This window comes from Pipistrellus hanaki (assembly GCF_964339955.1).
Source record: "Pipistrellus hanaki genome assembly, chromosome: 3".
Lineage (NCBI taxonomy): Eukaryota > Metazoa > Chordata > Mammalia > Chiroptera > Vespertilionidae > Pipistrellus > Pipistrellus hanaki.
In genome coordinates, this window is record NC_140505.1 from 103,839,887 (window position 1) to 103,866,604 (window position 26,718).

General features: G+C 42.4%; 1 protein-coding gene across 2 annotated transcripts in view; it reads left to right on the forward strand.

Annotated features, from left to right (window-relative positions):
• Nucleotides 1-26,718, forward strand: part of SPATA13 (spermatogenesis associated 13) — a gene marked incomplete at its 5' end in the record, with an annotated part of 93,948 nt that overhangs the window by 23,134 nt on the left and 44,096 nt on the right. The window contains 2 exons of one of the 2 annotated variants that reach the window (XM_084878757.1): nt 13,438-13,803; nt 15,530-15,674. In XM_084878757.1, the coding sequence (XP_084734883.1) occupies nt 13,438-13,803; nt 15,530-15,674 (511 nt within the window). The remainder of the gene's footprint in view (nt 1-13,437; nt 13,804-15,529; nt 15,675-26,718) is intronic. The other variant, XM_084878758.1, reaches the window with a different exon arrangement.

The window sequence follows — 26,718 nt, forward strand, 5'->3', positions numbered from 1 at the left end:
GGGGCATGCCACTGGTAGCACACAGGGGTGAGGGTGACCCCCACTCCAGAGCCACAAAACTCATTGTCCAAGTCTCCAACAAGAGCTCCACCAGAAAAAAAGAAAAAGAAAAAAAATGCACCTAATGTGCCAGCTAGGTGCAGCCAGCAGACTTTTCTTTAGGATGTGAGTGAACTCAGCAGGGTGGGCCACTGGAAGTTGGAAGGACAGGGGGCTGGTCACCAATGGCTCACAGCTAGGAAGAAATGGAGCCACACAACTCAGTGGTCTTTCAAGTCTCCGACAAGATTTTCTCAAGAAAAAATGCTCTAGTGCTATCTCTTGGTCTTGCCTTATCTTTGTGGTGCACTCTGAGTGACTCTTATAAGAGGGCTCTTGGTGAACAGCAGAGCTAATTCAGAGTCAGTGTTTGCTTGACTCAGTTCATTGGCTGGACTCGTACAAGTTAAAGGGGGGAGGGGGCAAAACAATCTGTCATCAAAAGAAAGAATCCAAGTGAAGTTGTGGTCATTCATTATTTTCTCCTACTCTTGTTTTCCAACTTTTCATCACTATGCCCTCTTAATTCATTGTGTTTCCTTGATCTTATTCCAAGCCACTTTCTCCTTCTAATATCATACTGCTTTAAGCTTAAACTTTAAATACAGAAAAGATATTTTTTTAAAAAAGTCCTTTTATATTCCCTTGCCAGCAGTGGAAACTTATTTGTTGGGAAAGATTCCATTACCTCATTCTTCACATATCTGAGATAAATAGGAGACCTTCAAAACAGGATAGTTGATAATTGGCAAAAGAAAATTTCAGTCAGTTTGTTTTGAGGATAGTGCAGAATTTGAATAGGTTATGAAGAAGACAGAAAAGGAATGATTCATTTACTGATCCAAAACATGGTTATTGGCTATGAGCTACTTACATCTCTGTTTGGATACTTGGCCAGAGACTTAGTTATAATAACTAAGCAATAACTTAAAGTAAGTTCATTTTTATAAAATCACATATGAATGAGAAGAGCTTGTCATCTAGACTGTCCATTGATTTGCTCACTTAATGCTCCAACTTACCCATTCATCCCTTGATACATTCGTGAAACATTTAAAAAAATATATATTTTATTGATTTTTTTTTTTACAGAGAGGAAGGGAGAGGGATAGAAAGCTAGAAACATCGATGAGAGAGAAACATCTACCAGCTGCCTCTTGCTCACCCCCTACTGGGGATGTGCCCGCAACCAATGTACATGCCCTTGACCGGAATCGAACCTGCGACCAATCAATCCGCAGTCCGATGCTCTATCCACTGAGCCAAACTGGTTTCAGCTTGTGAAACATTTTTAATTGCCTGTTTCTCAAGCTCCAGTGTAGACTCTTAGGGCATTACCATAGTCATGGATAGTTTGGAAAGAATGTAATTAGCTGCCTTTGTATGATACCAGGCAAACAATTAAATACTAGGTAAATTTTGTAGTGATTTTAATAGAGACCTAGAAAGAAGCAAATAACTCAAAGCCCAGGGGAGTGTACGAAGTTTTCCTACAGGTGATATTTTACCTGAATTCTGAAGGATACATTTTTCAGGTTGACAGGGGCAAAAAGAGGGACTGTGACTTAGCATATTTACAATTGCAGTAAACATGTGGCAGATGATGATTGGTTTGGTGTGGCTGCAGAATAATTGTGTCTGAAGACAGAGCTGGGAAGACACGTTAGATGAGATTTTCAGTGGCCTTGTGTTTGTTCTAGATAATGTCCTGCTATGATCCAGAAGTGTCTTTTAGTAGTAGTAGAGAGAATGGATCTAAGACCAGAAAGTGAGTTAAGAACCTATCTGGCGGTTCCATTAGGTGGAAGGATGGAACAGATTCCTTCTGAGTGAAATAATTGACAGACTTTGGTGACTGGGTGGCTGTGTCTTGTGAGGATGAAGGAGGAGTTAAGGATGCTTAGTTGTGCTGACTGTGTGTATTGGATGACCTCAACTAAAGCCATTTGCTGGGAGGGATTATTCATGAAGATGCTGTTCTGCATTCTAATCTACAACCTTCATTTTTGTGATTCTAAAGGCACTTGGGACTACTGATTTGAATGTTGATATGCTGTCAACTAAGACTTCAAATGCCAGGGATGTTTTGAACACAGACACTTTCCTCCATCTTGTTCCATTAGAGAATAAGTCAGGACCAGCTTCCTCTTGCCTCCCATTCTTCTTTCCTCTCTCTGCCCCATTCCTTATCACATTCTCTCTCTCTCTCTCTCTCTCTCTCTCTCTCTCTCTCTCTCTCTCTCTCTCTCTCTCTCTCTCTCTCTCTCTCTCTCTCTCTCTCTCTCTCTCTCTCTCTCTCTCTCTCTCTCTCTTAAAATAAACATTTTATTATTTGTAAAAATATATTTTATTGATTTCAGAGAGGAAGGGAGAGGGAGAGAGAATCATTGATCCGCTGCCTTCTGCCCACCCCCCTACTGGGGATCCAGCCGGCAACCCAGGCATGTGCTCCTGACTGAAATTGAACTTGGGGCCCTTCAATCCACAGGCCAATGCTCTATCGACTGAGCCAAACCAGCTAGGGCTCTTTCTCTCTTTCTCTTAATATGATGTTTTTAAACTATCTCTTTAATCTTAACAAGTCCAGGAATAAACTACAACTTACAATTCTATTTTCTCTTCCTGGGTGTCATACTCAGTGTTGTGTTGCTATTGATTTTGAGATGCTAGGATAGTTAGGTTTTTAGTTAAGTCCAGAAAATGATATTCCATGAATGATTTTTAATATATATATATTTTATTGATTTTACACAGAGAGGAATTGAGAGAGACAGAGAGTTAGAAACATTGATGAGAGAGAAACATCGACCAGCTGCCTCCTGCACACCCCCCACTGGGGATGTGCCCACAACCAAGGTACATGCCCTTGACCGGAATCGAACCTGGGACTCTTCAGTCTTCAGGCTGATGCTCTATCCACTGAGCCAAACCGGTCCTGGCCCATGAATGATTTTTACAAAGACTATGGGAGGAAGGCACATCAGCCCAAAATTTTTCATAATTATTATTGTTTTTCTCTTTATCCTCATTGAATAAGACTAACAGTATTTATTGTTTTCATGAGCTTTAACACAGAGAAGACACCAAAAAGTATATGGAGGCTTTTCTGGAGCAATAACACACAGTCTAGTATTTTTGGAAGTTTGCTTACTGTTTTTTCCATAAACCATAAAACCACTTGGCATTTTCTTGCAAATATAAAATTAAATGAACTTCCTGAACTCTCTCATGTGCTCTTTCATTAACTTCTTTGGTTTCTCTGTGACTGGTTTCTCATCTCTAAAATGGGTGTAATGATGTCCTCTTTACTTATCTGATAAATACAATGTTAGGTAGATGTCAAAGCAAGCTGATGAAAATTTAAGGTTTTTAAGGACACATATCTAGTTATAAGATAAACAGTACTGGGTTGTGGTGTACACATGATGTAGTGTTAACACTGCTGTGTGGTATATTTGAAAGCTGCTAAGAGTATTTCCTAAAAGTTCACATCACAAGGAAAAAAACTTTTTCCCCCTTTTTTTGTATTTATGAGATGATGGATGCTAAACTTACTGTGGTAAGCATTTCACAATATATGTAAGTCAAGTAATGTTATATACATTAAAATTATATAGTTATTTATGCCAATTACACCTCAATAAAGCTTTAAAAATATTTTTAAGTAAATCTAAGCTATATGGTGCTAAAAATACCCCCCATCAAAAAATGTTAAGGGTCAAACTTTTCTAAATATTTTTACAACATAACATATAAAATATTTCCTTGTTCCTTACCTTCAACTCTTTAAAAATGGTAGTTAATCTGTGATCTTCTGAATTTGCTCTTCATTTAAAATCCTAGGACAGCCCTGGGTGGAGTGTCATCTTGTCACCAAAAGGTGATGGGTTCGATTCCTAGTTGGAGCTCATGTGGGAGGCAAACAATTGATGTTTCTCTCTCACATTAACATTTCTTTCTCATTCACTTCATCTTTCTAAAATCAATTTTTAAAAATTAAAAATCCTAAAACATATTTATAACACTAGAGGCCCAGTGCATGAGTTTATGCATGGGTGAGGTATGGCTGGCCCATACCAATTGGGGCTAATTGGGCCATACTGGGCTGGTGGCGGGGAGGGGACACAGGAGGTTGTCCCTCCCCTTATCAGGGGTGGGGGGCGATTGGGGGCAGGGCTGGCAGGGGGGTGGCCAGCCCTGCCCTGGGTCAAACTCCTGATCAAACTCTGGATCAAGGGGACAATTTGCATATTAGCCTCTTATTTTGTAGGATACCCCTTTCTTTTATTATGATGCATTACTTTCCATTTAAGGGAAAATAGGTAACTCTAAATAGTGAGATGCTACTATTTCTATTTTATAATATACAGTTGTCTCCCTCACACCATCCACAGTTTCACTTTCTGAAGTTTAGGTACCTGTGGACCAAAAATATTACATGGAAAATTACAGAATTTATAAGTTTTGAGTTTTGTGCTGTCCTGAGTAGTATGGTCACATCTCACACCATCCTGCTCATTCACACCTGAGATGTGAATTAGTCCTTTGTCCATTGTCTCCCTGCTGGATATGCTATCCATCCATTAGTCATTTAATAGCCATCACAGTTATCAGATTGATTGTCAGGTATTATAGTGTTTTGTGTTCAGGTAACTCGTATTTTATTTACTTAATGACTCCAAAGTACAAGACTAGTGGTACTGACAATTTGGCTATGCCAAAGAGAGGCCATAAAATGCTTCCTTTAAATGAGGATGTATGTATAGGACATGATATAGTACATAAAGGTTGAGTACTATCTGTAGTTTCAGGCATCCATTGGGAAACTTTGGAAGGTATCCCCTGTGGATAAGGAGGGGGCAGCTTTTTATAAGGCCTAAAATTTTATGTTCTGGAGTTGGAGCACACTATTGGTACCACAGGCTATTCTTAAATGATATTATTTACACTGGGAGATTTTTTAAAAATATATATATTTTATTGATTTTGTACAGAGAGGAAGGGAGAGAGATAGAGAGTTAGAAACCTCAATGAGAGAGAGTCATCGATCAGCGGCCTCTTGCACACCCCCTACTGGGGATATGCCTGCAACCAAGGTACATGCCCTTGACCGGAATCGAACCTGGGACCCTTCAGTCCCCAAGCCAACGCTGTGTCCATTGAGCCAAAACGGTTTCAGCTGTTTGTTTGTTTGTTTTTAATAATTATTTTCTACTTGAGGCCTGGTGCATGAAATTCATGCACAGGGGCAGGGGGGTGTCCCTCAACCCAGCTTGCACCCTCTCCAATCTGCGACCCCAGTGTGGGATTGGGCCTAAACGGGCAGTCGGACATCCCTCTCATAATCCAGGACTGCTGGCTCCCAACTGCTCGCCTGCCTGCCTTCCTGATTGCCCCTAACTGCTTCTGCCTGACAACCTGATCACTCCCTAATCATTTCCATGCTAGCCTGATTGATGTCTAACTGCTCCCCTGCCAGCCTGTTTGCCCCCAACTTTCCTCCTCTGCTGGCCTGGTCACCCCTAGCTACCCTCCCCTACAGGGTTGATCGCCTCCAACTGCCCTCCCTTACAGGCCTGGTGCCTCTCAACTGCCCTCCCATGCTGGCCATCTTGTGGTGACCATTTTGTGTACACATTGGGGCAGGATCTTTGACCACATAGGGGCAGCCATATTGTGTGTTGGAGTGATGGTCAATCTCCATATTACTCTTTTATTAGATAGGATAGAGGCCTGGTGCACGGGTGGGGGCCAGCTGGTTTGCCCTGAAGGGTGTCTCGGATGAGGGTGGGGGTTCCCTTGGGGCGTGGGGCGGCCTGGGTGAGGGGTCTGTGGTGGTTTGCAGGCCAGCCACGCCCCCTGGTGACCCAAGCGGACGTCCTGGTATCTGGAATTTATTTACCTTCTACAATTGAAACTTTGTAGCCTGGGGCGGAGCCAAGCCTCCTGCTCGCTCTGTAGCTGGCAGCTATTTCTGTTTGGATTTGTTTACCTTCTATAATTGAAACTTTGTAGCCTTGAGTGGAGGCCTAGGCCGTCAAGGGCAGGCGGAAAGCTTGGCTTCCTCCATTGCCTGGGAAACACAACCCTCCATCCTGCTCTCTGTGGCTGTAGCCATCTTGTTTGGTTTTATTTGCATACTCACTCTGATTGGCTGGTGGGTGTGGCTTGTGGGTATAGCAGATATATGGCTAATTTGCATATTACTCTTTTATTAGGTAGGGTTACAGCTGACATAAAATACATTAGTTTCAGGTATACAGCCAGTGATTAGACATTTATATAACTTGTGAAGTAATCACCCCAATAAATCTAGTACCATCTTGACACCATACACATTTTTTTTTTTTACAATATTATTGATTATATTCCCTATGCTGTACTTTACAACCCCATGACTATTTTGGAACTACCTATTTGTACTTCTTAATCTCTTCATCTCTTTCACCCGGTTTTTCAGTCTGCCTCCCATCTGGCAATCATCTGTCTGATCTCTGTATCTATGAACCTGTTTCTGGTCTGCTTGTTTGTTTTATTTTGTGTGGGGTTTTTGTTTTTTGGGTTTTTTTTTTTTTTTTTAGATTCCACATATAAGTGAAATATTATGATATTTGTCTTTCTCTGTCTGACTTATTTATTCAGCACAATACCCTCCAGATCCATCCACATTGTTGCAGATGGCAAGGTTTTATGCTTTTTGTTTTTTATGGCTGAGTCATATTCCATTGTATATATCCATCACTTCTTCATTATCCATTCATTATCTATTATATTAATAGGCATTTAATTGTTTCCATATCTTGGATATTATAACTAATGCTGCAGTAGAATATATACATGCATATGTCTTTTTGAGTTAGTTTTTTTGGCTTCTTTGGATAAATAAGACTGGCATATTTTAATGTATGTACATTCAAGGGCTCAATAGACAGAAATCAAAAAGTGGGGAATTTATTTTTATTTTTACTAACCTCTAGCTAAAATGTAGCATTTCCTTTAATTATGAATGTAGGCAACAGACCAGTGGAATTCACAGATCTTATTCACATCATGCATCAGTCTTTGCTGTACCTTAAAATATCTCATACTCAATCAGTGCTTCTTCAGACGTGTGACTGTTGGTAGAACTGTCACTAGTCCTTTTAATTCATATGTTACATATTTTATAATATCACAGTCATCTTACTATTTTGATAAGTGTGTTTCAAAGTAATCAGCTTACTTTATAATCCTGTCTGCTTTATTTTATGTATTGAAAAATGTGATTCTGAGAAGGGGTCTCTGGGTCCCCATGTACCATTATCAGAGCCTCTTGTAACTGCCTGTTGCTTCTTTCCTCCCAGTATACCTATAAAGTTCTGTATTCTTCTGTAAACTGGCCGGAGAGGAGAGGGGTGGGGAGGGGGGTAGAACTGGGGGTAAAAAAGATGAAGGGGCCAAAACCGGTTTGGCTTAGTGGATAGAGCGTCGGTCTGTGGACTGAAGGATCCCAGGTTTGATTCCGGTCAAGGGCATGTACCTTGGTTGCGGGCACATCCCCAGTAGGGGGTGTGCAGGAGGCAGCTGATCAATGTTTCTCTTTCATCAATGTTTCTCTCTATCTCTCTCCCTTCATCTCTGTAAAAAATCAATAAAATATATATTTTTTAAAAAAAGATGAAGGGATAAAGAGTCACAGGGATATAATGTACAGCACAGGGAATATAGTCAATCCTATATAATAAAGAAGTAATATGCAAATTGACCATCACTCCAACACACAAGATGGCCACCCCCATGTGGACACAAGATGGCCAGCAGGGGAGGGCAGTTAGGGGTGACCGAGCTGGCAGAGGAGGGCAGTTGGGGGTGACCAGGCCTGCAGAGGGAGTCAGTTTGGGGGGACCTAGGCCTGCAGGAGAGGGCAGTTGAGGGTGTCCAGGCTTTCAGGGGAGGGCAGTTGGGGGCGACTGGCAAGCAGGGGAGGGCAGTTGGGAGCGACCAGGTTGGAAAGGGAGGGCAGTTAGGAGTGACTGGGTCAGCAGGGGAGGGCAGTTAGGGGTGACCAGGCCAGCAGGGGAGGGCAGTTAGGGGCAACCAGGCCTGCAGGGAAAGGCAGTTGGAAGAAAATAGGCCTGCATGGGGAGGGTAGTTAGGGGTGACCAGGCCAGCAGGAGAGGCCAGCAGGGGGAGGGCAGTTAGGGGCAATCAGGCAGCAAAGAAGCAGTTGGGCATCAATCAGGCTCGCAAGGGAGTGGTTAGGGGGTGATCAGGTTGGAAGGCACAAGTGGTTAGGGGCAGTCAGGCAGGCGAGCGATTAGGAGCCAGCAGTCCTGGATTGTGAGAAGGATGTCCCAGATTGGAGAGGGTGCAGGCTGGGCTGAGAGACACCCCCTTTCCCCTCACCACCCCCCCTACACCCATACGTGAATTTCATGCACAGGGCCTCTAGTAATATAATAATTTTGTAGGTTACAGATGGATACTAGATTTATTGTGATCACATCATAAGGTATTTCAGTATCAAATAACTGCTGTACATGTGAAACTAATACAATATTGTTTGTGATCTATAATTTTTAAAAAAATAAAGACTTTTTAAGTCTGCACCAGGGCTGCAGAGTGAAAAAGACAGAGATTCTGCAATGAGATGAATAAGTTGGTTATAAATTAGGATCTTCCCCTTTCTGGCTCTATTAATCTCAGTGAGTAATTTTATTTATTTTAGCCTCAAAGCCTTAAACTATAAAATGTGGCAAATAAAACATCCTTAGGGTGGTTGTAGAGGTTAAATAACGAAACACGTGCCTGGTATATAGTTCTCATTAGTGTCATTATTGCATTCCTCTGCATTGTCTAGATGTTCTTTCTTCTCCCCTCCAGCTTGGTGATTGTACCTCCCTCCTTACAGAATCCAGGATTCTCAATATCTAAGGAGGCTTCCTTTTTGTTAACCCTCATTCGAGGATATTATCCATTGATTTTTAGGGAGAATGGATGGAGAGAGACATAGAGAATTATCCATGTGAGAGAAACACAGTTGGTTGCCTCCTGCACTCACCCCAACCAACCTGGGTCGGGATCGAGCCTGCAACCAAGGTATGTGCCTTGACCAAAATTGAACCCAGGATCCTTCAGTCCATGGCATACACTATCCATTGAGTCAAATTGGCTAGGGCGAGACATTAACAGTATCCTGAAAGTACCTTGGCTTATTCAAAGTAAAGTCTCTTTGCTTTAGTTTATTTTTTAAATCTACACATGTTACTCCCAGACTTCGTGATCCCCAAGGACCACCAGGGAGCCGAGTCCGATGCAATAAACAAAAGAGCCTTCACCATGCTAGCATGGGCTCCCCCACTCACGCCGGCAGCATGGCGGAAGAAAGAGAGCGAATTTCGCCCAGTCCAGGGGTTTTACTCTGGTCGGTGGTGATGTCACTGCCTCGGCTAACCCTGATTGGTTGGGTGAGGGCTAGGGATAACTCCGCCCTGCGGGGCGGAGTTGGGAGCTCATCCTCACCCCGCCCTGCCCTCTCACACAAAGCATCTTAATTTCTTTGCCTAGAATATTTTTTTCTGAATTCCCTTGCTGTGTTAGTTTCCTAGAGCTACTATACCACAGACTGGATGGCTCAAAACATGTATTCTCTTTGTTGTAGAGGCCAGAATGTGAAATCAAGGTGTGGGCAGGACCAAGCTCCCTCTAAGTCCCTAGGGGAGAGACTTGGGTTTCTTGGCTTATAAATGCATCATTCTGATCTCCGCCTCTGTTCTCACATCCCTTCTTCCTTTTGTCTTTGTGTTCAGATTTTTCCTCTTCTTGGGGCACCAGCCAATGGACTAGGGGCCACCTAATCCAGTATGAGCTAATCTTTGCTTAGTATTTCCAAGTAAGATCACTTCACAGGTGCTGAGGGTCAAGACTTCAACATGCCGTACAGGAGGATACAATTCAACCCAGCACTTGCCAGTCAGGCTTCTGAACAGACACAAGCGACATCAGTTTTTCTGCCCGAGTTTTTCTTTCTTTTTACCTCCAGATAGTAATTTAATCTCGCTGTGGTTTCAAAAAAATGTTTTAAAGTGTCTAATCAGAGGTTATGAAATCTATCTTGGTTTTTTATTTTTGTAAAGAAAGGAATTTTGTATGGGAAGAATAGCTGTCTAAGGAAAGTGCTTTAAAACTGTACTGAGAAGCAAGAGTTAAACTGAAAAGTGTGTTTGCAAAAGTTTATGACTTGGGTGTGAATTGGCCATTCAAGCTAAGAGAACCCTGGAAGCTCAGGCTGCTGATCTGCCGGCAAAAGCTGACTGAGCAGATCTCTGGCCACTTAACCCCTGATTTGAGTGTGTTAACGGTGGGAAGAAGTCTCAGAGAGCATGGATGTAGTCAACTGCTTGTTCCTTCAGTGTGTCTGCAGGTCACCATTGCCTGTAGCAGAGTCCGAGGTAGGTGAGTGGAGAGTGTTGTTGTTGTTGGTGCTGGGTTTGTAATTCCAGGTATAATCACACTCAGAGTGTTTCCCAGGATGAAAGTAGGTCGTATTTTGGAAGTCGGTACACTTTGCTAAAAGAAAATTTAGTCTTGGAATATGCATCAGATTTGTTCTGTGAGGAATGTAAGTCACTTCTGGCTAAGGATCCCTATTTGAATGTGAGCTTAACGCTGAGGGACTTTACATTGTTCCCTACCTCCTTCCCTCCTTCCCTCGGTATGTTTGCTAGGAGTAAAAGGGACATTTCAATTTTATATGTTATTCTGTTAATTAAGTTTTGCAGAACATTTGATACCACTTGGAGGGGGTGTCCTCCTTGGGCTGTATAAATAGCTACGGTGGAAGTAAGTTGCTTCCCGGGGGTGGTCCCGTGCAGGCTGGTAGCCCCCAGAGGCCTGAGGTGTGAGGGAGTCAAGCCTGTGCTGGCCACTTCCTGCCCTCTAATTCCCTGCTCTCAGCCTCTATCACTTCCGGGTGTGTGTTTTGGTCTCAAGATTTATTACCTGAACAGCTAAGACAACTCCTTGTTTTCCTAAACCCATTTTCTTATTTTGTTTGCATCAGTGAGGAAAAGCAGGCTGCATGTTGCATAAGAGCAATCAAAACCTCATATAGATTTATGACCAGACTACCCATTGCCCGTAATTTTGTTGTACTTCTGTTTTTCTAGCACATTCTTTCTGAACCTTTTTATCACAGGGTGATAAAATAAATAGGTTTAGTCTCATTTCATGCTTAAGTTGTCTGTGCCATTTGATGTGGTAATTTAAACTATCCATAAAAACCTGTTGTTCATATGTAATGTAATAAAATAATATAAACATTTCCATGACTTCTCTTTCCCAGGGCAGTGTTACAGAGAAAAAACTTTTCCTATACCCTCTTAGGTTTATGCTTAGAGATTCTTAGAATTAAATTTGACAAAAAGCAAATTTGCGAGATAAAAGGCATTTTTTACTCATGTAGGTAAGTGGGAGCTCACAAAAAAGTGTGACTCCAGGAAGTGTTCGAATTGGGGGCTTATATACCATCTTAATGAGGGGGAAGGGTGCTGATGGGAAAACAGCTGACTTTTAGGAAAGGAGCTGGGACTGTGAAGAGTGGGTGAGAGAGGGGATGGTTTTGTGACCCTGTCTGTGTAGGTGAGGGCTTCTCCTCTGCAGCGGTAAGAGTGCATCTTCCCTGGTTGGAAGAAACTCTATCCAAGGAGCAGATCACAACAACTAAGTTCTTCTGGGAGGCCCTGCGTTAAGGCAGATGAGGGAATTCAAGGAAAAAAAAAAAGTCCATTCTTAAATACCTTCAGCTCAAAACAGATGGAAGGCCCTGGTGGTGTATTCTGGACCCCTTCAGTGGAGACTTCAATGAGAGGTAGCATTCTGGGCAGTAGACTTACTAGATAGCAGGGTCATTGGTGAATGCTAGAAGCCATCTTCCTTTGAGCAGAGGAGACTTGATATCGTGGAAACAAATTACAAGGCCCACATTTCTGTGTCTCTTGCTGCTCATTGGCTGTGTGGCCCTGAGTAAATCACTTCCCTAGGTCTCAGTTTTCCTGATTTAAAAAAGGAAAGTCCTTTCCTGCTTGCTTTGCTCTTCAGCACATTTCCCGTGGTATGTGATCTTAGGGGACGCTTGGACACACCAGATTGGAAATTACGGGACCTGCATTTCAGGTCTCATTTGCCACCAATTAGCAATAGGTGGGACTTCCTGGACCAGCAGTGTCCATGGGTATGGGCAGGGCAGGGCTGAGCTGGTTTGCCAGGGGATGCCACAACAGCTCATCTGGCCATCTCCGTTAGGAGATGCCCTGCAATCACATGCGTTTTCTGGGTAAATTAGTCCCCTTCTGGTGCCTGCATATGCTTTTATTGTATTTTAAATAATGTATAGGGATGGAGGAACTGGAGGCACCCAGGTCCCAGGCCTGCAGGAGACTTTGGCTGGCTGACCCCTCTGCCTGCCCTCCCATAGAGCTCGGAGACCAGGCTCCGAGGGTCCTTAGAGGTGGAGCTCATCTCCAGGCTGTGCCAGTCAGGGGATTGTAATTGTGTGGCAGTGCTTTCTTAAGAGGGATGATTAACTATGGCGGATAGGGCTCTTACCATTGTATTTCATCCGCACTAGGATCCATTTTTCCCTAGGGAGCAGTTACAGAACCACTTCCACAGAAGTAGCTTGCCTGTTAATAAAGCTAGGGGCCCAATCTGACTTACATCGAAGTCTGCTCATTCTCAAGCCTTATGGCTTTTCCCGTAGTATATTGCATTGCCTCTGAAAAAGTTACTTGAAAAATTAGAACGTGTTGTCTAATTTAGGATCATAGACTCTCCAGCTGTGGTAGTGTCTACTCTGAAACCTGAGATCCTGAATGGTCACTTGAGAGATGTCCAAGCTCACACAGCTAGTTATTAGCCTGATCTGGTTCTTGGAATCCTAATTCAATACTTTCCCCTCCTTCCCTAGCAACCCAGACTTAATCTTCTGAAAGCACCTTCTATTTTTAAACATTATTGTAATACAATACCTTAGAATAGCAGTGGGTAGCACTGTGCATTCATTCTTCTACTGGCAGACCTGCCTTTCCCCTATGCTATTGTCATGTGTATTTTGGGTGACACCCCTATCATACCTAAAAGTTCTTTTTATAACTTCTAATGGTACTGATTTTTAAAATATCTTTTATCAGGGCTCATTAGTCACCAAACATCACTATTTAAATTAATTTTAATTCAACTTACAATTGAAGATAGACTTGCTTATTTTAAGCCACATTTCAATTACGTTTGTTACACAAAAACAAGTAAATCTAGAAAGCCTCCTGGTGGAGCTGAGGGAGGGTAGAGGGGAATGTGTAGCATGTTTTTTTAATACCTTCCTGATATTGGCACTCACCTGACTTGTTCAAATTTGAAAAGGTTTTTACTGAGGAATCCTGGAGGCGGGGCTCATCCCTGGAGGAAGATGGGAAGGAGGCTCAGAGGACCCCCAGGAGGCGATGGGGCTCTGGGAGGAGGTCCCGGCCTCGACCGCTCTCAGACTATGGCCAGTTTGCCTGCCGAAGTTTGTCTATTCCTGAAGACTCAATTGCTGTGGACCCCCAGAAGGAGGACATTGTGGACAGTGACCACCAGCTGAGCATGGCCTCCACGGTCCCCGCAGACCAGAACGCAGCCACGGGCTGCCCCAAAGGATGCCAGAGAAGGCGCCCCATCTCCGTGATAGGCGGGGTCAGCTTTTATGGGAACAGCCAGACAGAAGCAATAGAGACTCTTCTAACCCAAGTAAGATCTGGTGTGCTTCTACCAAAGCAGCAGAGCCCTCAGCTTCCTGGCCTTTGTTCCCCCTGCAAACTAAACGGGATGCTGCTTTCCTTTCTTTCCTGACTCAATGATGATGTCATCTACTCACAACCTTTCTTCTGGACTTTGCAAACTGCACATATTAGAACTAATAATCTGACATTTGGATGTTTTACTAATCTTCTGTCTTTGCTGGGATCTTGAATGATGTGTGAAAGTAGTTTGATGTTTGTTCCAAATCATCTGAGATTTGAACAAGGGGAAAATAGCAGTACATATTTAGTGAGCTTCCTGAAAGAAGAAGCTGAAAGAAAGCATCATCCATTGTTAACAAGTAAAGAGGAGAAGAGAACAAAGAAGTTGTTTTTATTAGGAAATAATTTTTTTCTACCATTTTCTTGCTTTTGTGTTGCAGTTTTTCAATTGCTTTAACAATAGATTAAAATCTTAATTTTATTCACTTAGTAATTCAGCAAATATTTATCAGTTACTCAAAAGGCTCTTTGAGGATACAAAACATTTAAATAAAGGCCTTGGTCAGGAGGAGTTTCTGTTACTTGGCAATATCCAGCCATGGCCCGGGGCTCACCAAACAGTACATGAGTGAGTGCCCAATTTTATATTTTAAATTTGCTGGCTGATATCAGAACCATAAAATTCTCCTAAAAAGAAAAGTCTATGTCGGCATAGATTTTCTGTTTACATTCCACCTGTAAAGCCCAGCACAGCACTTTGTTTATACATTGAACATGCAAAACTCCTTTGCTTAATTGAACTAAATTGAATTGAATTCCTAAGGTAAAAACAAAATAAGTTGAAGAATACCGCAAACATTTTGCTGTGTTTAAATGCTCTGCATGCTGAGAAATAATTCTGAACTAAAACAAACGGTGACCTCTTAATTCACAATACACCGAATAGGGAAGATGTAAAGCACTTAAAATTTATTTCACTTAGAACATCAAAAAGAAGTGTGGGCAGATAACTTTCTGCACTGTAAGCTCATTTAGGGAACTCGGTGAAAACCCTAAGGAAAGCACTAAGCAGCTTGACCTGTGTTGCAGTTATAGGGACTGATAATGTAGAAAATCAAAAGGGCATAGAAGAAGTGATTCTATAGACAAGGGCAAATGTTTGAAAAACCAACTCTTCTTTTAAACAAAGCTCAATTGTCTTGTTAGTTTAGGTAAACAAGAATTGGATTCCACAAATACTGAACTGGTACCTGCACATGGGTATGTAGAGACCAGTGTAAATAGCTGAGCCACAACTGGTCACCCTCGCCATGGTCTTTGGCACTGATTTTGCTTCTTCTGAAGGCTGCTGCTGGGAACACATCTTCTTAACCTGTGACCCTGTATCTCTGAGAAAGCCACCACTTCCTACGTTTGCTTTTCCTCTTCTTAACTAACATTTTCCTTTTACTGAGTGTTGCCTGTTGGTATGTTGCTGACAGATAAGATGAAACATGATGCTGCGAGGTAAGAGCCAGTGGGTTGATACTGATTTTTTTAAAACGTCAGAATAACTCATTGCAGTTGAGCCTCAGTGCAGCTGCAAGCTTCTCACATGCTTTGGGGAAACCATGTCACATCTGCGAGGAGCTTTGAGGTGAGAACGCTAAGCTCCTTGCAGCTGTGTGTGTGAAGAGCTTGCTAAGCTGCCACTTCCTGGCATCGTCTCACAGCCTCTTGCTTTCCTTTTGTAGCCAGCAGCCAGGCCGCCCGTGCCAGCTCACCAGGTGCCACCCTACAAAGCGATTTCGGCCCGGTTCCGGCCGTTCACATTTTCCCAGAGCACCCCCATTGGGCTGGACCGCGTGGGACGGCGGCGGCAGATGCGAGCATCCAATAGTAAGTCTCACAGGCCTCCCGCTCGGGGTCTCCCCTTTCAGCAACTGGTGTGGAACCCTTGCTTTGACTCTCCAGTTAAACCAAGGTGTCCAGGTCACTGTGGACTGTCTGCCTGTCTCCGGGCCAGGTAGTTGTTTCCTGACTGTGAGGAAGGCTCACCTGGGGAATTGGGTTTGTCATCAGCTGTCCTGTCCCGGGTGGGTGCTGTGCGTCATTACAGTGGCCCTGAGTATGAGAAGTTCGCTCCTTTCTGTGTACCTCCATGTCCTGCAGAGTCCCAGGGGTTCTCCTTAACCTCCTTGAAGCTCTTTCTGGATATTTAAGATTCACCAATGCTTGTTTGAACACCAAAGAAAAGTTATCTAATATGGTAGTTAATATGTCGCCATAGTATTTACCCAATTGTTGATTTGAAATAATACCACATTTTGGGAAGATGTTTAAACTCCTAAAAAAGGCAATCTTTCCCTGTACTAACATTTATGTCCGTGCCAGTCAGCTGGGTGGATACTGGCATTGTCCTGGTGGCACTGGGCGAGAGAGCCGACTTTTATTGAGAACCTACCACATGGCAGACACCATCCTGTGTGCTTGGATGTATTCACATATTTCATCTTCTTAACTCGGTGCCAGGTAGATACTGTATTATCCTGTTTACAGAGAAAGAATCCTAGGTTTAGATAGGTGAGCTGCCCTGGGTCACTCACTCAGGAAGTGGCAGAAATGGGATTTACCTCAAGTCACACAGAGTTTTCAATAGCAAGGCCCATGCTGTAACCACTGAACTATGCTGCATTTTTAAAAATGCAGCAGACTACTCATGATTAGCTTCAATTGCTAGGTTTACTGTCTCATTTTAAAACATTAATGTGTTGGGGTAGGCATGCGAGTGGTGAGCTGGGCGGCAGGAGCCGCAGCCTAGGCCTGGGCTCTGGTTGCAGCACTGCTGCTCACCGCGATGCTGGCGGTGGGAGCTGTGAGAAGCAGGGAGAGTTAAAGTAATGTATTTTCAAAAGACTTGAAAGAAACTAAGGGTGTTACTTGGAGAACACTTAAATTTCAGGGAGAGGAGAGAAAGAGAACAAGGAGGTGTGGAATCCTTGTTCTCTTTCCTTCTTGCTGTAGACGGGGCAATAAGGACACAGACATTGTTGAAGAGGGTGTCCTGGGAGGGCTAGCATGTAAGAGGTCAGAGAATTGGTGACTTGTGCAGTAAGTTGGCATGGTTTCTAACTCACGCCACACATATTAGAGGAATTGAGGCAAGACTCTTTCATCAAACAGGAGGCAGAGGCAAAGGGAAATTAGATGGCAGCTGGATGTTGAGGAAATCTGTGATCATCTCAAGCTCAGATGTCCAAGAGAGCTTGTTTCTGTCCTCCTGTCACTGATGCCTTTGCCATTCTTTCAAGGGAGCAGGCCAAACACCTGGGAATCATTCCCCTCATCCCTGGTCACTTGTCTAGTCCTCAGCAGCTCCTGCTTCTCAGGCTCCTTAACCCTGACCTTCAGCAACTGCCCTCCCCTATGGCTTCCTTGGGCGGGGCTTTTATCACTCTAGTCAGAGATACCGTTCATATGCAATTCTTTTGTTTTGTTTTGTTTTGTTAATCCTCACCCAACAATATTTACCATTGATTTATGGAAGGGAGGAGGAGAAACTGAGACAGAGAAACATCAGTGTGAGAGAAACACACTATTGGTTGCTTCCTATATGTGTCCTTACCAGAGCTGATCAAGCCTACAACCAAGTTATATATGCCCTTGACTGGAATCGAACCCACGGCCCTTTAGTCCAAGGGCCTACGTTTTATCCACTGAGCAAAACCAGCTGGGACATCAACTCTTTTTGTTATTTCCTTGCAAACTTTCCCCATCATTATTGAAGTAACATCTTAGTTCCTTAACTGAGTTTACAGGTTTCTCCACCACCCCAGTCTGACATTCCATCTGTGTCTCTCACTCCTCGTTCAGTGTTCCCACCATCCTCCAGGCTCTCACACTCGCTTGGCTCTAGTTCACCTAGAATTTCCTTCTTTTCCTTTAAGCGTTCTTTCCATTTAAGATTCAAAACTCATTCCCATCTACCCTTGGCAACACAGTAAGTTCATTGTCATGCTTCTGCAGAGCAGTTTAGCCACAGGCTGTGAAGCATTCTCTGGTCAAGTCCTTGACTTCTGGTGATGTCTTTTGAGAAAGTTATCCAAAAGAAGAAAAAAAACTACATGCACAAGATGTTCTTCACAATATTATTTGTGATATCAAAAAGTTGCAGTGTCAGTGTCATTACAGTGGACTATGGATTTGGAGTCATGTGTGGGTCACTGATTCAAAACAGTATAATTAAGAAAACCAAGGGATAGAAAAATGGAAACACAATATGTTTTAGTTAGCAAGAGCTGCCATAGCAAAGTAGCACAAACAATAGAAATGTACTGTTTCAGTTCTGGAGGCTGGAAGTCAGATCAAGGTGTTGGCAAGGTTGGTTCCTTCTTTTTTTTTTTTTTTTTTTTTCCTTATTGTGTATATATTTTTTTATTAAATTATTATCTGTGTACATATCTTACCATTGCCACTCCTCCCAAACATGCCCTCCCTCCCCAGAGTTTTGTGTCCATTGGTTGTACTTATATGCGTGTATACAAGTCCTTCAGTTGATCTCTTATCTCCCCCAGATCTCCCTACCCTCTCTACTGTAATTTGACAGTCTGCTTGTTGCTTTACTGTCTCTATATCTATCTTTTGGATCATCAGTTTATAATGTTCTTTATTATCCATAAATGAGTGAGGTCATGTGGTGTTTCTCTTTCATTGACTGGCTGATGTCACTCAGCATGATGTTCTTCAATTCCATCCAGGTTGCTGCAAATGATAAGAATTCCTTCTTTTTTATGGCAGCATAGTATTCCATTGTGTAGATGTACCATAGTTTTTTTATAAGGTTGGTTCCTTCTGAGGGCTGTGTGAAATCTGCCCGTCTCTAAGAAAGATGGCAGGACTGTAGGTGATTTCTCCTCCAACCCTGTACACATACAGACTGCTTATTTCTGTACTTTCTCTTTTGTTTTGATTTTAGTGTTCTTTTGTTGAGGGGGAAAAAATGGGTAGCTTAGCAAAAAGAAAATTTAGCAGAAGAGTGTCAGGTTTCCCATAATTAATAGTGAGAACCAATAGAGAAAACGGGTGACACAGTCAGGGTTGCTTCTGGGAACCAAAGAACCACAAGGAAAGAGCCAAGGAAGGCCTGTAACGAATACTGGCCATAGTGCTACCCTTGGGAATGAGGGACGCCAACTACTTCTTCTGTTCCCCGGTCACTCAGTCACGAGTCAAAGGCCCCAAATAGAGGATCAACTCTGAAAGCTTAGTGATGCGTCCACCACCTGGTGGCACTGAGCTGGAAGAAGATGGTGCCTCCAGGGACCCTTTGCCTCTCATAGTAAGAGGCAGGCGCATGGAGTACCTGTCTACTAAGGTGGAACGCAGTGGAGTGGAATGGAGGTCATTCCCCCAAAGAAAATCCAGGTTGTAGAAACAGAAATAGATTCTGAACTGATTCTCCATTTGTTCATTCCTAATTAACAATTGAGTGTGTACCATGTGCCATCTGAGAGTAGTGAACAAAACAAAGCCCCTTAAATCACTTACATTCTAGTGAGGGGGTAATAAATTTACCAGCAACTGTATGATACAACAGATAGTATTGTACTATAAAGAAAAATACAGCAAGGTAGAGAGTGTTCATTTTTTTTTTAAATATATTTTATTGATTTTTTACAGAGAGGAAGGGAGAGAGATAGAGAGCTAGAAACGTCGATGAGAGAGAAACATCGACCAGCTGCCTCTTGCACACCCCCTACCGGGGATGTGCCCGCAACCAAGGTACATGCCCTTGACCGGAATCAAACCTGGGACCTTTCAGTCCACAGACCATGCTCTACCACTGAGCCAAACCGGTTTCGGCGAGAGTGTTCAATTTTAAAAGAGCATTATTCTAGCACAATGCACTTATTCCCTGTATAATTAAAAACTCCTCCTCCTCTCGAGGAAGACAACCCAAAGGCTCATCATCAGGTACTGCAGACACCTCTGAGTCTGGGCCTCTGCATAATATCCACTCCTTCTCCTCTTCTGTTGCAATGCCTTTTTAAAAAATATGTTTTTATTGATCTTTAGGTTCAGTTACACCATTATTCAGTTTGATATGATTCCATGCTTCTGGGTGACACAAATGAGAAAGCTAGTGACACTCGTGGGCACTCCTCTCACTGGGGAGTCCTCAGGTAGAAGCAGTGTTCTATGAGATGCCGTAATCGTGTATGAGGCCTTGGCAAGATTCCAGTAGGTGTCTAACAGTCGAGGGAAACACATCCAAATCTAGAATAAGTGCCGTTTCCTGTAAGGACAAATCATCTACTCCTCTGTTATGAAAAGAGTCTATTGTAATCAACTTTCCACAAGTAGATGTCTGGTTCTTTCAAGGAACCATATCATTAACTTGGTTGAGGGGTACCCTATGGTGGTTAGCCCAGGCTTGGCATCCATTTCTGCCACAATGGCCATTTTTTTAAACCCACTGACTGAGCATGAAAATGACTGGGAACAAGGATTGACATTTACAAAGTAGGACATAACATCCACACAATTATTCAACAGCCTCTTTTGCAATAGGATTCACATATGACACAGTTGGGCATTCGCATAGATGGACATTTTCTCATGCGTTGAGTGTATTTTGATTTATCTAGTCACACACCTTCCCCAGGCCAGTCCATTACCATTTTGTTCTTTCCAAATTCCTCTAAGCCATTTGCTCCTACCCATGAATCCATACAAGCTAAATCCCTTGTGGGGCTCTCTCTCCTTCCCGTCAAAAAGCATCAGGAAGAGCATTGCTTAGATTTCACTAGTGGGATTTCCTTCTCCTAGGGAACAGTTACCAGGTAAAGGGTGAAAAGTTCCTTTGGGGAGGGCTAGAAGGAAGTTGGAATAGTGTGATATTTACCCCAAGGAGACATAGGTCTGGGAACTGACTTATATAGATCTGGGAGCTGTGTGAGGGCCCTTGATTCTCTACCATGGTAGTTTGTGTCATACTTCTCCTCACCAGATTTAGAGATGTCCTACTACAAGAATCAAGTAATACCTTAGTGAAGTTACTTATCAGTTTTGTTTCTATGTTCCCAGTGATAAGTTAAGCACAGCCAAGGTCACATGGGTCAGACCATGCCCAGTACTGAAACTATGCCCACTTTTCCTGTGACAGGTGCTCCACCGCATGGAGGTCCTCGACCTCATTGCAACAGAATTACCTCTCGCTGGCTTCCCTTGACTAGAGAGAGGAGCAGTACATTGTTTATAAAAATTGCTGCCACTTCCATCATTGGGAAGGAAAAGCCAGGGGCGGGGGGGCGGTGAGTACACAATAGACCAGCTCCAGCTTTTCTGTCTCCGGGCTCTACCCTCCTTCCTTTCTAAATGCCGGGAGCTGGACCATCGGCTGCCTTAGAGTGGGTCCAGGTTTACATTCCATTGATATGCCGGAATGAGTGGTGGTGCTTTATTGGTCTATGTGGTGAATGCAAAACCTCTTGTAGATGCCACCCAAATGGACAAATGTCGTTTAATCTAAATTATGTTTGGTAAATCCAAACCTTATTTGGATTTTGATAACAAATCAGCTGTAAAAAGATCATCTGAGACAAGTGGGGAAATTTTAAAAAATATTTTTTTATTGATTTCAGAGAGGAATGGAGAGGGAGAGAGAAATTGAAACATCAATGATAAGAGAGAATCAATATTGGCTGCCTACTGCATGCCCCCTACTGAGCATCGAGCCCACAACCCAAGTATGTGCTCTTGACCATAATCAAACCTGGGATTCTTCAGTCCGTAGGCCAATGCTCTATTCACTGAGCCAAACTGTAGGACTGTGGTCTTCAAACTGGGGCTTGAGAGCCACATGCGGCTCTTTGGCCCTTTGAGTGTGGCTCTTCCACAAAATACCAAGGCCTGGGTGAGTCTATTTTGAAGAAGTGGTGTTAGAAGAAGTTTAAGTTTAAAAAAATTGGCTCTCAAAAGAAATTTTAATTGTTGTACTGTTGATATTTGGCTCTGTTGACTAATGAGTTTGCTGACCACTGGGCTAGGGCTAAGTAGGGAAATTTTTACATGAACTCAGTACTCAGTGAAGGAATTGTTGACTTTGTTAGTTGGGATAGTGTAACATTTTAAGTCCTTATTTGTTATAGGTGCATACTAAATATTTTTGTATGAAATGATATACATGAAATATGCTTTAAAATGCTCCAAAAAATAGTTAGGAAATAGTTGGAAAAGTTGGTAAAATATTGGTAATTATAGGTTCATTATATAATTTCTTTATTTCTATTTTTGTTTGAAATGTTTCATAGTAAAGGCATTTAAAAATAATGAAAATAAGTTTCCTCCTCCCTGGTCAAGTGCTCTGAAAAATCTCCAAATCAGAAAATGTATACAATATTAGGTGTACCAGTTGATGTGCAGTTTTTTCAATAGAGTTACACATATGTTGATATATATGCGATTTGATATGTATGCTGTTTTGTTGTACTGATAGCAAGCTTCAAAACTTCATATGTCAAATTTGCTAAAGGTGTTAACATCATAGATATTTTTACGCTTAAAAATGTCGAATTTCATGCCATAAAAAGAGCATTTTCGGGAAGTTTTAATTCATTACTTTATTTTGAAGAACAGCGCTGCTGAAAGTTACATACTTTGGAAAGCTTATGGTGAACATGCTCCATCTCGAGATACTTGTGAACGTTGGTTTAAATGCTTTAAAAATGATGATTTCAATGTGAAAGATAGAGAACATTCAGGTCAACCGAAAAAGTTTGAAGACCAACAATTACAAGAATTATTGGATGAAGATGTGTGTCAAGCTCAAAAACAACTTGCAGAAAGATTAAACGTTGCTCAGCAAACAATTTCTGATCATTTACAAGCAAAGCAATGGGAAAGATTTTAAAGGAAGGAAAATGGGTGTCACATCAACTGAACAAAAGACAAATAGAAAATCGAAAAGTCATCAGTAAAATGTTGCTTCAGCAGCACAAAAGAAAGTCTTTTTTGCGTTGAATTGTGACTGGTGATGAAAAGTGGATTTATTTTGAGAATCCCAAATGCACAAAATCATGGGTTGACCCAACCATCAACATTGACTGCAAGGCCAAATCGCTTTGGAAAAAAGACAATGCTCTGTGTTTGGTGGGATCAGGAAGGTGTGGTGTATTATGAGCTTCTAAAACCAGGTGAAACCATTAATACTGATCACTACCCACAACAGATAATCAATTTGAACCACACTTTGCTTGTAAAACAACCAGAATGTTCCAGAAGACAAGGCAAAGTAATTTTGCCTCATGATAATTCACCATCACATACTTCAAAACCAGTTAAAGACACAGTAAAAGATCTTGCCTGGGAAGCATTAACCCACCTGCTGTATTCACCAGACCTTGCTCCTTCAGATTATCACTTGTTCTGATCAGTGGCACACACACTTTCTGAGCAGCACTTCAAAATGTAGGAAGAAGTGAAAAATTGGGTCTCTGAATGGTTTGCCTCAAAAGTTATAGTGGGACCGTATCCACAAATTACCTGAAAGGTGGGGGAAATGTGTAGCTAGTGATGGACATTACTTTGAATAAAGCACTCAAATTGGTCACTGAGCTAACCAGGGTCTACCACTTAGACAACAAAGTGAAATAGACATAATAGAGCTCAGATACCTTAGACATTTCCAAAATAAGTTACTTAGTAATATGAAATCCAACCTACTGCAAGTTTTCTTTGCCTCAAGAACAAATTGGGGACTGCTATTTAGAGAAACATTTAACTGAAAAGGTTGCTGGTAAGTGTCCACCACTGAAAATCTCATGGCTTCCCCATAATTACCATGGCTGCATGTATCCATCCTGGCCAGGAGATGAAAGCTAGAGCATATCCTTGTTTGCTCAGTTATCAGCTTTTGGAATGGACCCATTTGGCCATTATAGTGTGGCTATAATTTTGATAAACATCTGCAATTTGCATGTAGGCATTGGCTTCTGCCCAGTGTCTTAAAGCTTGGTCAGCCCCATCTGTGACCTCTCCTCCTAGGAGCGTCCCCTCGGAGGATTGCCTAGCAGGTGATTGGCCAGATGAACCATGGGAGCACTGGGAGTTTCCTTGCTGAACCAGTGACCTGAAAAAATGTTGGGGGTGGGGCAACCTCTTGAGGGATCCTAGGAGGGGCCCTTTTAAACCGAGGCAAGTGTAGCTGCCATCTGTGTCCCTAGCGGCCAGCCCAGGGAAATCTCCAGCTGGAGTGAGGTGGCCTCTGTCCACGTGGCTGTGCACACTGAGCTACAGCATCTGCTGTCCCCAGAGAGGCACCCCCACAATGGCCACAGACCTTGCTTGCTTTAATCTGGTACAGATTTAAGGTTGGTTTGTCTAAAGTGGAGGGAGAAAAAGTGTCAAAGATATTCTTTAAAGCCCAGTAATTTCAAAGTGCAATTAGGCGATATCACTTAGAAATGACGTTCTTTCCATATCTACAACTTCCCTTTCAATTTGATTATCTATTGAAATGAGCTTTTTCATAAATGGAAAATATTTCCTGTACAGCTGGTGGGAGTCAGTGGTTGAGCACATGCCTGGGTTGTGGGCTCAATCCCCAGTGTAGGGCATGCAGGAGGCAGCAGATCAATGATTCTCTCTTATCATTGATGTTTCTCTCTCTCCCTTTCCTTTCCTCTCTGAAATCAATAAAAATATATTTTAAAAAATGAAAAGTATTTCCTAAGCATGTGTTTATTTACTTTCCCCCACTTAGGAACCTAGTATTGGTTTTAAAAGCAAGTTTATTCAACTGTATTATGAAGTCAGTCCTACCACTGGGAGATGATATAGGACATTAGGACATAAACAGTGATATTTTAGGAAATGCTTCTAGGATTCTAAAACCTTCCTTTAATGTGCCTTTGGTCTAGGCCAGTGGTCAGCAAACTGTGGCTCACGAGCCATATGTGCCTCTTTGGCCCCATGAGTGTGGCTCTTCCACAAAATACCACGTACAGGTACACATGTACAGTGCAATTGAAACTTCGTGGCCCATGCGCAGAAGTCGGTTTTTGGCTCTCAAAAGGAATTTCAATTGTTGTACTGTTGATATTTGACTCTGTTGACTAATGAGTTTGCCAACCACTGGTCTAGGCCATACCTCATCTGTGCTGATTCATGTAACAAATATATATGATGCTGTATAATATATACATGTGCCCATTTGAATCTCCAGTCTGGTGTACAGATGTGTAAAGTCCTTATGACAGTGCAGGAGTGAAGTGTGTACAGAGGGCAGGCAAATCCGATCTGCGGGATCCCAAGACTTCCTGGACCTGAAGGATGAATAGGAGTTAGATTCCATTTGTTGGTAGGGAGGGTATATTCCAGGCTGAAGGGAAGAGCGTATGCAAAGGGCAAACACCATAGAAAGGAGAGCACATTTGAATAACCGAAGGTAGGATAGCCCAACATAAACTGTCTTAGCCCATCCACATGCTTATCAGATTAAAGACATCCTCCATGTGCAGACTGAAGCCATGGCCACCGAGTGCCTGCTTCAGTAGGCTACTCACTGGCTGCTGCTCTCATCGATGGAGTTACATCCTATCCAGAGTCAATGGTGAAGGCATGACCCCAAACCTCATTATGGCAGTTGTATTTATTATAACTATGAAGCTTATTAGCTATATAAACAAATTAAATGTAAATATAAGACTAAAAAGAGAGTCATGTCTATGAAAACTATTATAAATTGAACACTTGGAAAGATTCAATAAAAGTGAATTGCTAAAAAAAAGTATTTTCTGTCAAATTAGATGAGAATTAAGAGCTACAAAAATTGGAAAAATCAAAGAATCTGTACTCAGAATGCTTTACACTGTTTGTGATTAGTACTGTATTTTAAAGAAGCTAGAACTGGAACTCATGCTTGACACATTCTGGGTGTGGCCTGCGCAAGAGACAAGGCAGAATTCCAGTTAGATGATCGTACACGAAGAGCTCTGGTCCTGTATGATAGCAAACATGAATTAAATGCTCTGTTATATTTTTTAAGTTAAGATATTTATGGCACAGTGCATGTGTTGTTTTTTCTGATTTAGGAGTTGTAGATAGTCTGTTTGCGCCTCTGCTGCAGGTGGCTGAAGCAGGATGAAGATGAGGGGAAGGGTTGAAAGGTTGAGAGGTGAGTCTGGACTAGAGATCCCACTGAGAGAGGGAAGAAGGAGGTTGCCCATTTAGGGCCTCCGTTAAGGGGACTTTATCTTGGAGGTAACCAGGAACCACAGAGGGTTTTAAATGGAGTGAGATTTCCAAGAGACAGGAGGAGTCTGTTGCTTAATCAAGGAGAGAGCCCTGAACTAAGAATGTGACAGTAGTACTGAGGAAATGAAAACTTGGAGGTCGAGCTGATTGTCTAGATATTTTGGGTGCTGCTGCCCAGATACCTGAGTTTTAGGAAGCCTAGGAGAGGAGAACACAAAAGGGGGACTCAGTCCCATCCCAAGCATTTAAATTGGAGTGATGATGTAATATCTCAACATTTAGAAGGTAAGGGGAATTTAATCCTAAGTGTTTATGCCATTTCAACTTTGATTTTTAAAAATTAAATAAAATCTAGGTGGGACAGCTAGAAGGAGGTATCATCACCACACCCTTAATTATAAGGTCTTACTTGAGGAGGGAGACCCAGACTAAAGGTAAAGAGGCATCAGCAAATGGATGGTTGTTCTTAAAGTTCTAGGAAGGAATGTTACCATCCTGGGTGTACATATGTAAAAGATGAGAAGAGGATCAACAATTTTGGGGGACATTAAAGGAAAAGAAATCCATAAAGAGATAGAGAAGGAATGGCCAGGCCAAGTGAGTAGTGTCCCAGATGGCAGAGGAAGCCAGGCTTCAGAGAGGTAATGGTTGATACTGTCAGATGTAACCAGTCAAGTTAGATACTGCT